This window comes from Bos mutus, chromosome 26 (assembly GCF_027580195.1).
Source record: "Bos mutus isolate GX-2022 chromosome 26, NWIPB_WYAK_1.1, whole genome shotgun sequence".
Lineage (NCBI taxonomy): Eukaryota > Metazoa > Chordata > Mammalia > Artiodactyla > Bovidae > Bos > Bos mutus.
Window position 1 is genome coordinate 40,725,958 of NC_091642.1, and position 14,602 is coordinate 40,740,559.

Sequence of the window (14,602 nt, forward strand, 5' to 3'; positions counted from 1 at the left end):
ACAATTCCAGAAAGCCTGCACAAAGCACCAAACACCCATCGCAGCCAAAAGCAAATTTCAAAAAACAGTTAATCTTTTCAACTTCTTGCATGGCCTCAGATTAAATCCCCAAGTAAATTAATACAATTAATCAATGAGTGACTTTCAGTGGAAACAAAAATAAGGGCTTCGGCTCTGATCAGATCACTTTTGGTAACAGGAGGTCTTCACCATCAGTAAGATGGCAAATCGGTACAGAAAGTCCAAATCTCATTTTTTTAGTTCAAATGAGGACACGTTATTAACAAATCTCTATCTAATGTGAAGTACGGTATTTTTACACGACTATTTTGAGGCTGCCACTTCAGTATATTGGAAGATCTTTTATACACACCAATTCTTACACAGCTAAATAACTGCCTTAAGAAATACTGACTACAATGTTAAATCAACTACTACACTCTGTCCCCCAATCAGTTCCTTCCTAGGATCATCAATTTATCCCTTGTTTCAACCCATCAAATTGAACTTCAAGAACGTTAATGGCACGTTTCAGATGCTCTAGATAGAGCCACAATGTGATGTCTACGCTCTAAGGCTTGCATTCTTGTGAAGGGAGAATGACAGGGAACAAGAAATTTTGTGAAGAGGGAGAAGTGGGCACTCAGGTTACAGTGCTGGCCTATGGATATACATCCCTGCACCTCACTTCATCTCTGATCTTCCACCCCTAAGCCTCAGAGACGATATTGGGACACCTTTGAGTACATGACTTGGTAACTTAAAAACCTGACCCCCTCCTGCTTCTGGAGATTGTAAATTTGATCTGAGTATGAATACATGCCTGGCATTGAAGCTGTCTCATCAAAATAGCATGTAAATATTTGCTCCCAATGTTCTCATTTCAAAGATCTCCAAGATAAAATACTTACGTTATAAATTTATTATAAAGGACAAATGCACTTTCCAGGTTTCCTTCTTCCAAATACACAGACGCCATCCTCTCCATTTCTACTCCAGATCTAAAGTAGCGGCGTGGAGTGATATCTTCATTGATGGTGATGTTCCCGCCCAGCTTGCTCAGGGCACGGACTCGTTCTTCTGGGGTGAGGGAGACATCCGTGTGGTCGGGCATCGCAGCTAACTTTTTCTGCAGAGCCAAATTTGAATCTCTGATTATAAGAAGAAATGAACAGACTGAAATTATAGATGTATTTTTTGTACTAAATATCTGACATCAGAACCTAAGTTTTTTTTTTTTTTAATGAGTTAATAACATGATAAAAGAGGTCTTTTTGCTTAAACATGTGGTCTGCACACCAGAAAAGCACATATCTGCAGGGTAAACATACACTCTTTTGGACTAAGGTCTCTTGCAGGTTTCAGCTACAGCTATGTGGCAGTTCCTGGGTATGTGTAGGTCATTTTAGGTAAAATATCATTGACCATTGCTGCCATCCATGGGGTCGCAAAGAGTCGGACACGACTGAGCAACTGATCTGATCTGGTCTGATATCCTTATGGGAGTAAGCCAAGAGATGGATTCCTGCCAGGGTAGGCATCATATCATTATACTCGAAGGGTCTCCAAGACATGTTTTGGATCCAAAGTTACTGTATGTATTCAATTCTATTCCAAAATCAGATCAGATCAGATCAGATCAGTCGCTCAGTCGTGTCCGACTCTTTGCGACCCCATGAATCGCAGCACACCAGGCCTCCCTGTCCATCACCAACTCCCGGAGTTCACTGAGACTCACATCCATCGAGTCAGTGATGCCATCCAGCCATCTTATCCTCTGTCGTCCCCTTCTCCTCTTGCCCTCAATCCCTCCCAGCATCAGAGTCTTTTCCAATGAGTCAACTCTTCGCATGAAGTGGCCAAAGTACTGGAGTTTCAGCTTTAGCATCAGTCCTTCCAAAGAAATCCCAGGGCTGATCTCCTTTAGAATGGACTGGTTGGATCTCCTTGCAGTCCAAGGGACTCTCAAGAGTCTTCTCCAACACCACAGTTCAAAAGCATCAATTCTTCGGTGCTCAGCTTTCTTCACAGTCCAACTCTCACATCCATACATGACCACTGGAAAAACCATAGCCCTGACTAGATGGACCTTTGTTGGCAAAGTAATGTCTCTGCTTTTGAATATGCTATCTAGGTTGGTCATAATTTTCCTTCCAAGGAGCAAGCGTCTTTTAATTTCATGGCTGCAGTCACCATCTGCAGTGATTTTGAAGCCCAGAAAAATAAAGTCTGACACTGTTTCCACTGTTTCCCCATCTATTTCCCATGAAGTGATAGGACCAGATACCATGATCTTCGTTTTCTGAATGTTGAGCTTTAAGCCAACTTTTCACTCTCCACTTTCACCTTCATCAAGAGGCTTTTGATTTCCTCTTCACTTTCTGCCATAAGGGTGGTGTCATCTGCATATCTGAGGTTATTGATATTTCCTGGTTTAATGAGCTTTCAGGGCCTCTAAATCTTTACCAAGTGAATAAAACCCCACCAATAAGTCTTAAGAGAAGCCTTTTTCAGCATATGGACACACCACCTTCCTGCCGTCCCACTCCCCCTCAGCCCCCCCAACATAATTCTACTGTTAATTCATCCCTGACTAAGAAAATAATGATAATAATTACTGAAAAAGGATCTGTGATATTAATACATTTGTGTTTTATTAATAAAAACACATACACATTTGGAAAAACACAGAACATATAAATTCAGGATAATTATTCAATAAAAAGTCAGTACTTCTGAAAGGTGAAAAAGTCAACAATTTTTTTTTTTCCTGTTAAAGGCCCTATAGCACATCTCTTAGGCTCTGTGGGACAGAGTCTCTGCAGCAGCTTCTCAGCTCTGCTGGTGAGGAAACGGCATAAACCCCATGTAACCAAATAATCCTGACTGTGTTCCAAGAATGCTGTTATATGACCACAGATTAATGCTTCAGTGACAGAAAAAAAATCTAGGAAAATTAGGGCAGACTTCAGCCTCCTGCATGCACAAAAGTAACTTCTCCATTTTTTTACTATGCAGTCTATGCTGAGTTATGATTATTTGTTTACAAGTATTTTTGACTCCTTATAAGCTCCTTGAAGGAAAGGAATCATTTTATACTCATCTCTGTGCTCTGGAATATAGTATATTCCCTGTAACACAAATGATAACCAATAAATATATCAAATAAAGGAGGAAGACAGAAAGGGAACAATGTGATTATAATTAGACTATCTTTTTACCTGAAGAAAAAAATATTTATTTTCCATCTATGGGAATGGTGCTACTCTACTTGTTTAAAACTGATTTCAGAAATAAACTGGGAAAGAGCCTAAACTCTCCATCAATCTATAATTTTTCATTTGAATATGAACTGCTTGGATGTAAATAAAATTTTCCAGATGACAAAGCCTTAGTGTTCATTTTTTACATCGACATGTCCACTAAAATTTTAATTATTTGCACGTAACGTTCTAGAAAAACACACGAGGAACTCCAGGAAAATGTCTCCTTCTGCAGAGGTGGAAATGAGGCAGTCTTGACAATATAGTGTCAGAAAATGAAAAGTGTCTACAACTTTCTGCTCCTCAAACATACTCACAAAAGCAACTGAGCAATTTTGGAGGACTTTTTCCACAGAGAGAGAACACTACCCTGTTGCAGAGCAAGCACTGGGCCCTGTATTTGTGTTCTGGTGCTAAGCTTTGTGTGTAGAGGGTATTCAGTCTACTGCTGCCCCCAGGGCGACAAGGTTAGTGAGTGGGTTTGGGAGCGTCATCAGGAGAAGGTGGATGGTAATGACAACCTTTGTTCATCAAGCCCCAGTGATAGGCTCGTAACATTAAAACTGGTTTCCAAAAGTCGTAAGGCACAAAGTACAGAACTGGGCCATGGAGATTATATAATGTCGCTATATCACATTCAGAGACTGATCTGGGACACACAAGAAACCCATGGGACCCCTAGGCCCCTGTTATTTCCTCTCTAGCACATTATTTCTCCTAAGATGTAGTTCAAGAAGGTGTGTACTATGTTGGCTGTAAGGAGAAAAGATGAAAAGGGTAAGTGTTTCAGGTATTTGCACATTTACACAAGGATCCTAAAGCCACATCTCAGTGTTAAACATACAATGTTTCCTTAGCTATTACCACACAAGGTAAACCTCTAATTTTTCATCTGTGACACACGGAGGCACAGAACAGTCGAAGTACCTGTTACAATGTCATCTCTGAAATTCTCTCTGGTGTCGTGCTAAAGAACTACACTCCTGGAACCAAACCAGAGAATTAAAATTTGATACTTTCATGGAAAAAAAAAAGAATTATTTTTAATTCTAGCAAAGATGGTTTTATTAGTCACTTCCTCAAAGGAGAGGACCACACAGATGGATGAAAACAGCAAGTGTTTAACTTCTTGAAGTAATCGTGACTCATTTCACATTTGGCATGTTTCTGTTCTTCTTTCTGGGTTTTCGAACCACATGTAAAATATCAGTTGGTGCCACCTACCAGGGAGTTCACAGTTAATGGCTGATCCATGTTGTCCTGTCTACAAGATGACAATGTTCACTGTTTCTTCTCAATCACTTCATCTGTTTCAAAGGCAAAAAAAGCAGAGCTAGGGTTATTTCTTGAGAACTCAGGTCTCATATCCCAAAACCCAGGGTTATTTCTGCCTGAGAAAAAATATGAACCAATTGCAATAAGTTATATAATCAGAGACTACTGGAAATTTCTTTCTGAACATACAAAACTGCAGGTGGTTATAAGGTTTCTTGAAGCAGACTTTGAAAAGAGGAGGTATGAAGAGATTTAATTATTGCCTAGTACCCAGTAAGAATCTGCTGGGTGTTATCTTTCTTAGAACACCATGCAAGGTTATAAAGTGGGTTTACTTGCTTCAGAAGGAGAAAGAAGGTCATTGTGACTGAGAGCATGGACTCTTAGACCTGGATCCAGTCTGGGCTTAATCTAAGTCTTCCTGGCTTATGGTGGGTGGAATTCTAAGATGGTGCTGTGATACGCCTTGGGATGCTCAGGTTTATATAATCACCTCCCCGTGAGTGTAGAGAAGACCTGTAACCTCAGCAAAACATGGCATAGGTGATGGGACATTACTCCCATGTTTACATCCTGTCATATGGCAAAGATGAACAGAGTTTTGCAGATATATTAAGGCCCCTAAACATTTGACGTTAAGTTTTTATCCAGAAGGGAGATTATCCAGAGTGGGAGACCTTTCAAAGAAAAAGATATTCTTCTGCTGACCTTGAAGACTCAGTCATCATGAGTTCCATAGCTACAGGGAGATGATGCTGCCAAGAATGACGTGCACTTAGAATACGACCTCAAAGCCTCAGATCTGATCCTAACCTTGGTCAACACCTCCTTGCTGCCTTGTGAAACCTCGAGCAGTGGACCTAGTTATGCCTGGGCTGCCTAGGCTCCTGGCCCCACGAAACTGTGAGATAATAAATGTATGTTGTCTTAACACATGAAGCTTGGGGTGATTTGTAATGCAGCAATAGAAAACAGAATATTTCATCAGGGTGACTGCAGGTAAATATATAGCTTTCTGTACATCTGAATAAAGGGAAAAAATAATAGTACCTGAGTCATGTCCATGTGGTAAGGATTAAATGACCTAGCATATAAAGTGCTTAGAACAGTTCCCAGCACACAGTCAATTTCATATCAATGTTTGCTCTTATTAGAATCTTGATTTTGCAGTCGAGAAAGCTGAGACTTCAAGATGTTAGGTGAATGTACCCAAGTTCAAATACTCACTCAATAAATGCTAGTCTCTTTCCCTTGTATGCTACTTTAGATCAAGCACTGCATTATCACTTCCCACTTCTAAATTTATTTTGGCTTTTAAACTCCACTAATCAATTATGTGATGTTGGACACATAACCTCTCCTCAGTTCCTCATTCATGAAATAAGGGAGCTAAGCGTCTTTCAAGTTATAACCTTCTGTGATACTAGAAACTTCAGAGGTACATTATTCAATCCTTTTGTGCTATTTTCTGGCCTGAATCCATGAATGAAAAGCTTTCCAAGGAAAGTCACTCAGTATGTTCCGATCTCTCACCTTCATCCTCTCCAGCGATCCCTGCAGTAAACATCAAGCTGTGGACCAGCAGGCTGCAGAAATGCCCAAGAAAGAAATGACCTGCAGGAAGCCCCAGTCATCGTATAGTTTTAAAATCCAAATCAATCCTGGGACCACTGAATATAGGCAATCCCATTGGGGGAATTATAATGGCACCCCACTCCAGTACTATTGCCTGGAAAATGCCATGGACGGAGGAGCCTGGTAGGCTGCAGTCCACGAGGTCGCTAAGAGTCAGACACAACTGAGCGACTTCCCTTTCACTTTTCACTTTCACGAACTGGAGAAGGAAATGGCAACCCACTCCAGTGTTATTGCCTGGAGAATCCCAGGGACAGGGAGCCTGGTGGGCTGCCGTCTATGGGGTCGCACAACGGACACGATTGAAGTGACATAGCAGCAGCAGGGAGAATAAGCCAGGAAAAATAAAGACATTACAAGAGTTGAAGAGACAGAACAAAGAGGCTTAGGGAGAATTTGAGGCTGGCTGGAGAGAGAAGAGGACAGGAGATACTAGTCACTCATTGATTAGAGTCTCCTAAAAACAGAAAGTGAATTCTTTGAGGGCTTACTCAGATCTTTAAACATAGCACAAATAATTTAAAAAGTTGGAAACATTAGGAGAGCAGTTCTAAAATCATATAAACCTGAGATGTTTAAAATGCAGGTTGCTGGGACTTCCCTGGGGGTCCCGTGGTTAAGACTCTGTGCTCCCATGTAGTGGGGATGGGGGTGGGTTTGATCCTTGGTCAGGGAACTGAGATCCCACATGCCAGGTGGTATGGGCAAACAAAGAAAGTGTTAGTCGCTCAGTTGTCTCCGACTCTCTGTGACCCCATGGCTGTAGCCCACCAGGCTCCTCCATCCATGGGATTTTCCAGGCAACAATACTGAAGTGGGTTGCCATTTCCTTCTCCAGGGGATCTTCCCAACTCAGGGATCAAACCTGGGTCTCCTGCACTGCAGGCAGACTCTTCACCATCTGATCCACTAGGGAAGCATCTTTGGCATGGCCAAAGAAGAAAAAATAAAATAAATGAAATTCAGGTTCCTGGAACTCAAAAAGATTCTGGATCCATTAGTTTCAAGTCCACCGACAGGCACGGATTGTTAGGATGTGGTCCAGCTAATTCTGCTTCGTGAGACTTCCAAGCTATGCTTTGAAAGACACTGCATCTGAGAATGGATCAAGCAGGATTCTCAGTTTCAAGCAAAGAACCCACAGAATGATAATGGAAGGATCACAAGTTTCCAAGAGGGCCGGAGAAACTGGGCTTGGAGGCTACGTATCTGGGAACATCACCCCAAGTCACACAGCAGCTGTGGCCTGCTGCTTGTCGCTGACGGGTAGGGCAGCCAGCAGCTTCCACTGCCAACAGCAGCTGCTGTCCTGGAAACCACCTGGGGAGCTGCCACACACATTCTCATGTCACTGGTTTCTATTTCAAAATATGAGATGGAAGTGCGTCTGACCGGCAGAACCTGGGTCACATGCCTGCAGCCAGGCTGCAAAGGTGGTTGCAAGTGCAAATATCTTTACTCTTCCATAGGAGGCAAAGTAGGACCTGCCAAGTGAGAAAAGGTAGATGCAGGGCTGGGTGGCCAAAAGCAATGATAAGCGTGCACAGAAATCAAAGCTTTCCATAATGAGCTTCTAGATGTATAAACTGTTTAATTCAATATATCTTAAACACCAGAATTTATTGAGTTGCTATAGATGAAAACCAATAGTTAAACCTCTCTTTAACTCTACTCCACAGAAACAAATCTTTTCAGGGTTCTTAGTAATTTTTAAGAGTGCAAAAGGGTCCCAAGAACAACAACAAAAAAAATTGAAAACCAGCTGCTCTAGACCTTTTATACAAATAAAGAAAGAAACAAACAAACAAAAAACAAACCTCACCAAGCTACTTTGATAAGCTACTTTGATTTAACCAGAAATACAGAGGCCTATAAGAAACTAAAAGATGAAAAACTTATTGTCAAGGATCGCCTTCCGGGGCTTCCTTGGTGGCTCAGTGGTAGAGAATCTGCCTGCCAATGTTGAAGACAGGTTTGATCCCTGGTCCTGGAAGAGTCCGCCTACAGTGAAGCGACTGAGCCCCTACCACAACTATTGAGCCTGTGCTCTAGAGTCTGGGAGCTGCGATGACTGAGCCCATGGGCTGCAACCACTGAAGCACTAGCACCCTAAAGCCTGTGCTCTGCAACAAGAGAAGCCACTGCAATGAGAAGCCTGCTCATGAGAACTGGAGAGTAGCCCCTGCTTGCTGCAACTAGAGAAAACCCCGTGCAGCAACAAAGACCCAGCACAGCCAAAAACAAATAAATAAATAGAATTTTTTTTAAAAGGATCACCTTCCATTTGTACCACTGAAGTCTTACTAAAATAATTAGAAAATTGAGGATATAATAAGAGATACCTTACCTCAGAGAACCCAATACCCACAGGAGCAAATGTGACGGATGGCTATATAATCAGCAATACCCATTCTCTTTTTCTACTATAAAAATGTAACTTTTTTATAGCCACCGGGGTAAAAACCTACACTTCTTGGCTTTCTTGGAATCAGATGTGGCCATGTTACCAAGTTCTGGCCAACGGGGTGTGAACACAAGTACTGTGATCAAAGTCTGGATCCTGCCTTTAAAGAAAGGGTCATGGCCTTCACCCATCCTACCCTTCCCTTCCCACTGGCTGGAATGCTAACCTGCAGCTGAGCCATCTTTGGCTTATGAGAATGAGCCTTAGCGAATCGAGAAAAGGAGCACTCTAGTTTGCTTACACTCAGACCATTAGGACAAAGGTAAGTTTCTGTCTTACCTAATACTTTGTTTAGATCTGTATACTGACAAATGTGGTAAGTTTAACCTAAGAGGGTAGTTCAGTATAACCCAAGGGAGATGACTGCCATGACTGCTAAGAATATACCTTCTCCATCACCCTTCCGCAACCCTGGTGGCAGCACTCTGCCTGTCCTGCCTCCACACCTTTGCTCCAGGTACCAGAAGCCACAAAAAACCACTCCTTCCCTCTTTCATCCCCACAGCACACCTAAATCCTGTCCATCCTCTAAGATCCACTTATCATCTACAAGTTTCAGACTGCTTCTGAGTTGATACCATGTTATCCTTCAAACTAGCAGATATTATAAGCAAAGCCCAAAGGCAACATATGGTGGTGATAAATATTTAATTTTGTTGTCACAGTAAGTTTAGAAATTCTAATTTAGTTATCAACATTTAAAAACTGAGAGATTTCATATAAAAATTCAGATTAAAGCTTCTCTTAAAAAAAAAAATCAGAGAATCTGGCTCCACTGAGCCTGATACTTGGAACACTTGTTATTATTTGTCTTCTATCCTAAGTTTCTAACAGTGCTTCCTACATAATAAGGTCTATATATACACTCACATAAATACACATACATAAATACACACACACACACGCACACACACACACGCATGCATGCTCAGTTGCTTCAGTCATGTCCAACTCTTTGGGACCCCATGAACTATAGCCTGCCAGGCTCCTCTGTCCATTGGATTTTCCAGGCAAGATTACTGGAATGGGTTGTCAAGCCCTCCTACAGGGAAATCTTCCCCACCCAGATATTGAATCTGCATCTCCTGCATTGCAGGTGGGTTCTTTATCCACTAAGCCACCTGGGAAGCGCCCCCGCCCACCCTCCACATACAATTTGTTGAACAAATGAAAATGTAATTCCCTTAAAGTATACAGTACACTTCCCATCACATTCCCTGGAAAATAACAAAAGCTTACTAAATATTTGGCTGTAGATCTGTGTTAAAATGTATCTTCCAAAGGTGCTAACCAGCCTTTAAGAACTTACAGGTGGCTCATTTAATTGTCTTAATAGTCAATTTATTAATTCAATCCTATATTCATTCAACAAACATGGACTGAACACCTAAAACGTGCCAGGCATTATTCTAGGTATGTGGAGGCCATCAGTGAACAAAACTGGCAAAGATTTCTGCTCTTGTGGAGCAAACATACAGAGAATAAACCTGTTCAATAAATAAACTGTATAGAAGCTGGAAGGTAATACGTATTATTGAAAAAAAAGTAAGAAAATCAGGAATGCTGCAGAGGGCATCTGTCAGGCAGCAGGTAATAAATGGCATTTTCAAGATATGTATCACTTTCAAGGGTTTCCCAGGTGGCTCAGTGGTAGAGAATTCACCTACCAATGCAGGAGATACAGGACACGTAGGTTTGATCCATGAGTTGGGAAGATCCCCTGGAGAAGGAACTGACAACCCAATCCAGTGTTCTTGCCTGGAGAATCCCATGGACAGAGGAGCCCGGTGGGCTACAGTCCATGGGGTTACAAAGAGTTGGACACGACTGAGCAGGCACGCACACACACACACGCACACACACACACACACACACACCCCACTTTGAAGCCAAAAAGAAGCAGGGGCTTGAAGGAGATGAGGATTAGGAAAGAGCCAGTGCAGATGCCCTAAAGTGGCAATGCGTCTTTTTGTGTGTTTGAGAAAAAGCAAGAGGAGCAGGGTGAACGGAGAGGAGAGTGGTGGGACATGAAACAAGAGAGGTAAGGAAAGTAAGAGGTCACCACAAGGTCACCAAACAGACTTTCACTTTTACTCAGAGTTAAATGGGGAACTATTTAGGGCTATGGGCAAATGAGGGACATCCACGGCGGTATAATTTAAAAAGTGACTGTGGGTGTGCTATTGAAAACGGACTGTGGGCAGCAAGGGAGGGAAGACGTGGTGGCGCCTTGCTGACTGCAGTGGATCAAGCCAATATGATGTCTAGTACTTCCTCCATTTCCAGCAGAAGGAAAGAAAACTTAAGTGCCGTAATAAGAAGCAAATGGTCCTTGAAGGAAGGAAGTAATCCATGTAACATCAGTGACAGGAGAGTTGGCATGATGCTGGAAATGCTGTCTTCTCCAGATCCTCACACTTCAGCACTTATCATGGGAGGGCAGACTGAAGGTGACCTCGAGTGCCAGAGATAAGATAAACCTTGCATTTGGAGGATCAGAAATACACAGAAACAGGACACGCCAGAGGATGCCAAAGGCACAGGGAAAGGACTTGACATCATACCCAAATAAAATATAAAGTCCCTTTTCAAAGTGGAGGCTCTGGGACTTCCTGGCGGTCCAGTGCACTCCCAATGCAGGGGGCCTGGGTTAGATCCCTGGGTGAGGAACTAGGATGGTTCTATAACTAAGACTCAGCACAGCCTAAAATTTTTTTTTTTTTTTTAAGTGGAGGCTCCAGGAACACATAGTGCAAAGACAGCCTTTGGCTTCAGCTTGGGTGTGAGTCCCAACTTCAGTATCTACTTGCTAGTCATCCTCATTGGACCCTCCCAGGCTCACTTCTCTCATTCACAACTGGGCTCCTCACCACTCCGTCAATTCAGAGTGGTCTGTGCCATGCTGTACTTAGTCGCTCAGCTGTGTCTGACCCTTTGTGACCCCATGGACTGTAGCCACCAGGCTCCTCTGTCCATGGGGATTCTCCAGGCAAGAATACTGGAGTGGGTTGCCATTCCCTCCTCTATACCCTTCTTGACCCAGGGATCGAACCAGGTCTCCCACATTGCAGGCAGATTCTTTACCATCTGAGCCACCGCGGAAGCCCAAGAATACTGGCTTGGGTAGCCTATCCCTTCTCCAGGGGATCTTCCTGACCCAGGAATCGAACCAGAGTCTCCTACACTGCAGGTGGACTCTCTACCAGCTGAGCTACTAGGGAAACCCTCAGAGTGGTCTACAACTAATCAAAAACATTCATCAGGAATGCCTGATTTAGTCCCAACCTGCTCCCTACTCTCTGCTCCCAGAAGAGCCCATATTCCCGAAGCTTGCTGCTGCTGCTGCTAAGTCGCTTCAGTCGTGTCCGACTCTATGCGACCCCATAGACCGCAGCCCACCAAGCTCCCCCGTCCCTGGGATTCTCCAGGCAAGAACACTGGAGTGGGTTGCCATTTCCTTCTCCAATGCATGAAAGTGAAAAGTGAAAGTGAAGTCGCTCAGTTGTATCCGACTCTAGCGACCCCATGGACTGCAGCCTACCAGGCTCCTCCGTTCATGGGATTTTCTAGGCAAAAGTACTGGAGTGGGGTGCCATTGCCTTCTCCGTCCTGAAGCTTGATAACATCTAACTACAGCCTTGTGATATATTTAGCCTGTAAGATACTTCTTGAAAGTTCTTTTTGTTTTAGAGCTCCTGTTTTCTTGCCTTTATCTCTGGACTGTAGGTTCTAAAGACACAACATATTTCCTCTTTGAATGGACCTTTTAAAGTGTAAAGAGTCCTCTCTCTGTTCATCCTCACATACAACACTGTGGGGGAATCAGGCACAGAAGGAGTATCGGGACCATATATTTACAATGAGCACACGGAGACCAACCCCGGCATCCATGGAACAGCTAACAAGTAGCTCCAAGAACCATCTGAGCAATTCCTGACTGTGCCCAGAGGAGGTGGGGCAAAAATCAAATCTCAGCCAAGAGTGGCCTGGGAAGGGGCACAACCCTCTCCAAACTGATATAGCTTTGACTTTTACTCTCTCTATGCCCTCAAGGTATTTATTACACCCAACACCAGGATCCTTCTGGGTTCAGGGTCCCATCTGGATGGCTGTGTCTCAACTGCCCCCAAGGAAATGTGGAAGCAGCTCTACGATCTTGCACTTTATAGCCAGGAGCAAGTAATGCCAAGAATAAGAGGAAAATGTCCGACTGGTTAACACAGTGTTTCTTTTGAGCCTTAATTTTTATTCCCTTAATTTTCCTTCTTTTTCTTACTGTGTGTGTGTGTGTGTAAGCTCAGGATCCTAACTTCCTTGCACACACAGAACCAGATTTTCCAGAATACAAAGTATAGAATACAGACCAACCAGGCAGTGAACAGTCTCCTTAGCGACGGGGCACACACGACAGCAGAGAGACCTTGGCACAAACATGTCATTGGCTCCCTGGCACTCCTTTCAGACTGACTGCTGTACAGAACTGGATAAGCAGGTGTAGGCTGCTGGCAGGTGAGAGAGGCCAGAACACCTCACGCATGTCCCGGACTCTCATTTCTAATTGGTCAATCCAGCAGTCTTTCTTCTCCCCACTGGGTTATAGTTCATGTTTTCCAGGAAGAAAAGGGTGAAGTTTACAGCTGGAGATAAAGGAAATGATCATAACCCAGGCCGTGGGCTGCAGTGACCTAATCTGATTTAGATAAAAGGAAGCAAAGGGTCACTCCCATGCCTTTAATGACAGATGCAGAAAGATGGAGCTCCTGAGTCACACATTTACAGATTGGGACCTGCTTCAGGAAAAAAGAAAAAATGACCTAAGCCCATTCTTGCTATTTGGAAGGATTCAGACATTAAAACCCAAGATTATTTTTTTATACTTGAAAGTTATTTCTATGTAATATTTGTAGATCAGAAATATGCCATGACCCAGAGGATATCTTATTTGTATTAAAATATTGGTAAGATAAATGTGAAATTTGATCCAAATATGAGAACTAGCTTTTGTTGATTTTTTTATATGCTTGTTAAGTACTACATGCGAGTACTCATTGGGGATCAGGTGTTTGTCTCCTATCCCTAGGAAGATGTTGTGTTAGTCACTCAGCCATGTCTGACTCTTTGCAACCCTGTGGACTGTAGCCTGCCAGGCTCCTCTGTCCAAGGAATTCTCCAGACAAGAATACTGGAGTGGATAGCCATCCCTCAACCCAGAGATCAAACCCAGGTCTCCTGCATTTCAGGCGGACTCTACCATGTGAGCCACCAGGGAAGCCCATCCTCAGAAGGATATCCAAAGGGAAACACACCTCGGCAGTGTAGTTTAGATCAATCGGCAGGAATGCAGTCGCTTCAGGAAAGATTATTAAATAAATCACCACACCCAACATATGTTTTAAATTACTGTGAGGTAAATCTAGGCCACTCTGAGTGCAATCAAGTCGCACTTTGGGCCATAAAAGAATTATTTCTCATAGTGCAGTAGTTTTCGTTCTGACACCAGGAAGAAGTCGTTGCATAGTCTTAACCCAACAGTTCAGGCTTTGGGGGCATATACCTGTAGGAGATTCAAGCATCTACCACTTGTGAGACAGGAGTGCTATGGTGTCTTATTTAACTTTTTTGTGCACTTTATCTTCATCTATTAAATGGAGAGAAATAACAGCTTTCCAGAAGAACTGGAATGGAAATTTATTTAAAGAAACACACAAACAAAATTCTATTATAGTTCCTGGCTTGCAGTAGGAAGATAAAAAAAAATCAGCCCCTTTTCACAACAAATGGTTAGGAAAGTAAAGTGACACAGACTTTTATTATAGATATCAGAAATGACTAATATCTAACGACTTGCTTCATTGCAGTTAGCTTTTTGCCAGACACTGTCAGTTGTCTATCCAACAGCCGCCCACTCCTCCACCCCTCACCATTCTTCCTGCCAGCAGGGTCCAATCTCACTAGAGATACTCAC

The 14,602-nt window shown here is 42.9% G+C and overlaps 1 protein-coding gene across 5 annotated transcripts in view; it reads right to left on the reverse strand.

Moving 5' to 3' along the window:
- STAMBPL1 (STAM binding protein like 1) overlaps nucleotides 1-14,602 on the reverse strand; it is a 53,166-nt gene that overhangs the window by 17,686 nt on the left and 20,878 nt on the right. For 4 of the 5 annotated variants that reach the window (XM_070363491.1, XM_005897712.2, XM_070363492.1 and 1 more), the window contains exons 2-3: nucleotides 4,488-4,570; nucleotides 912-1,129 (exon numbers count right to left, since the gene is read on the reverse strand). In XM_070363491.1, coding sequence (XP_070219592.1) covers nucleotides 912-1,129; nucleotides 4,488-4,517 — 248 coding nt within the window. In that variant the 5' untranslated portion in view covers nucleotides 4,518-4,570. Of the gene's footprint in view, nucleotides 1-911; nucleotides 1,152-4,487; nucleotides 4,571-14,602 lie in introns of all 5 variants that reach the window. The other variant, XM_070363495.1, reaches the window with a different exon arrangement.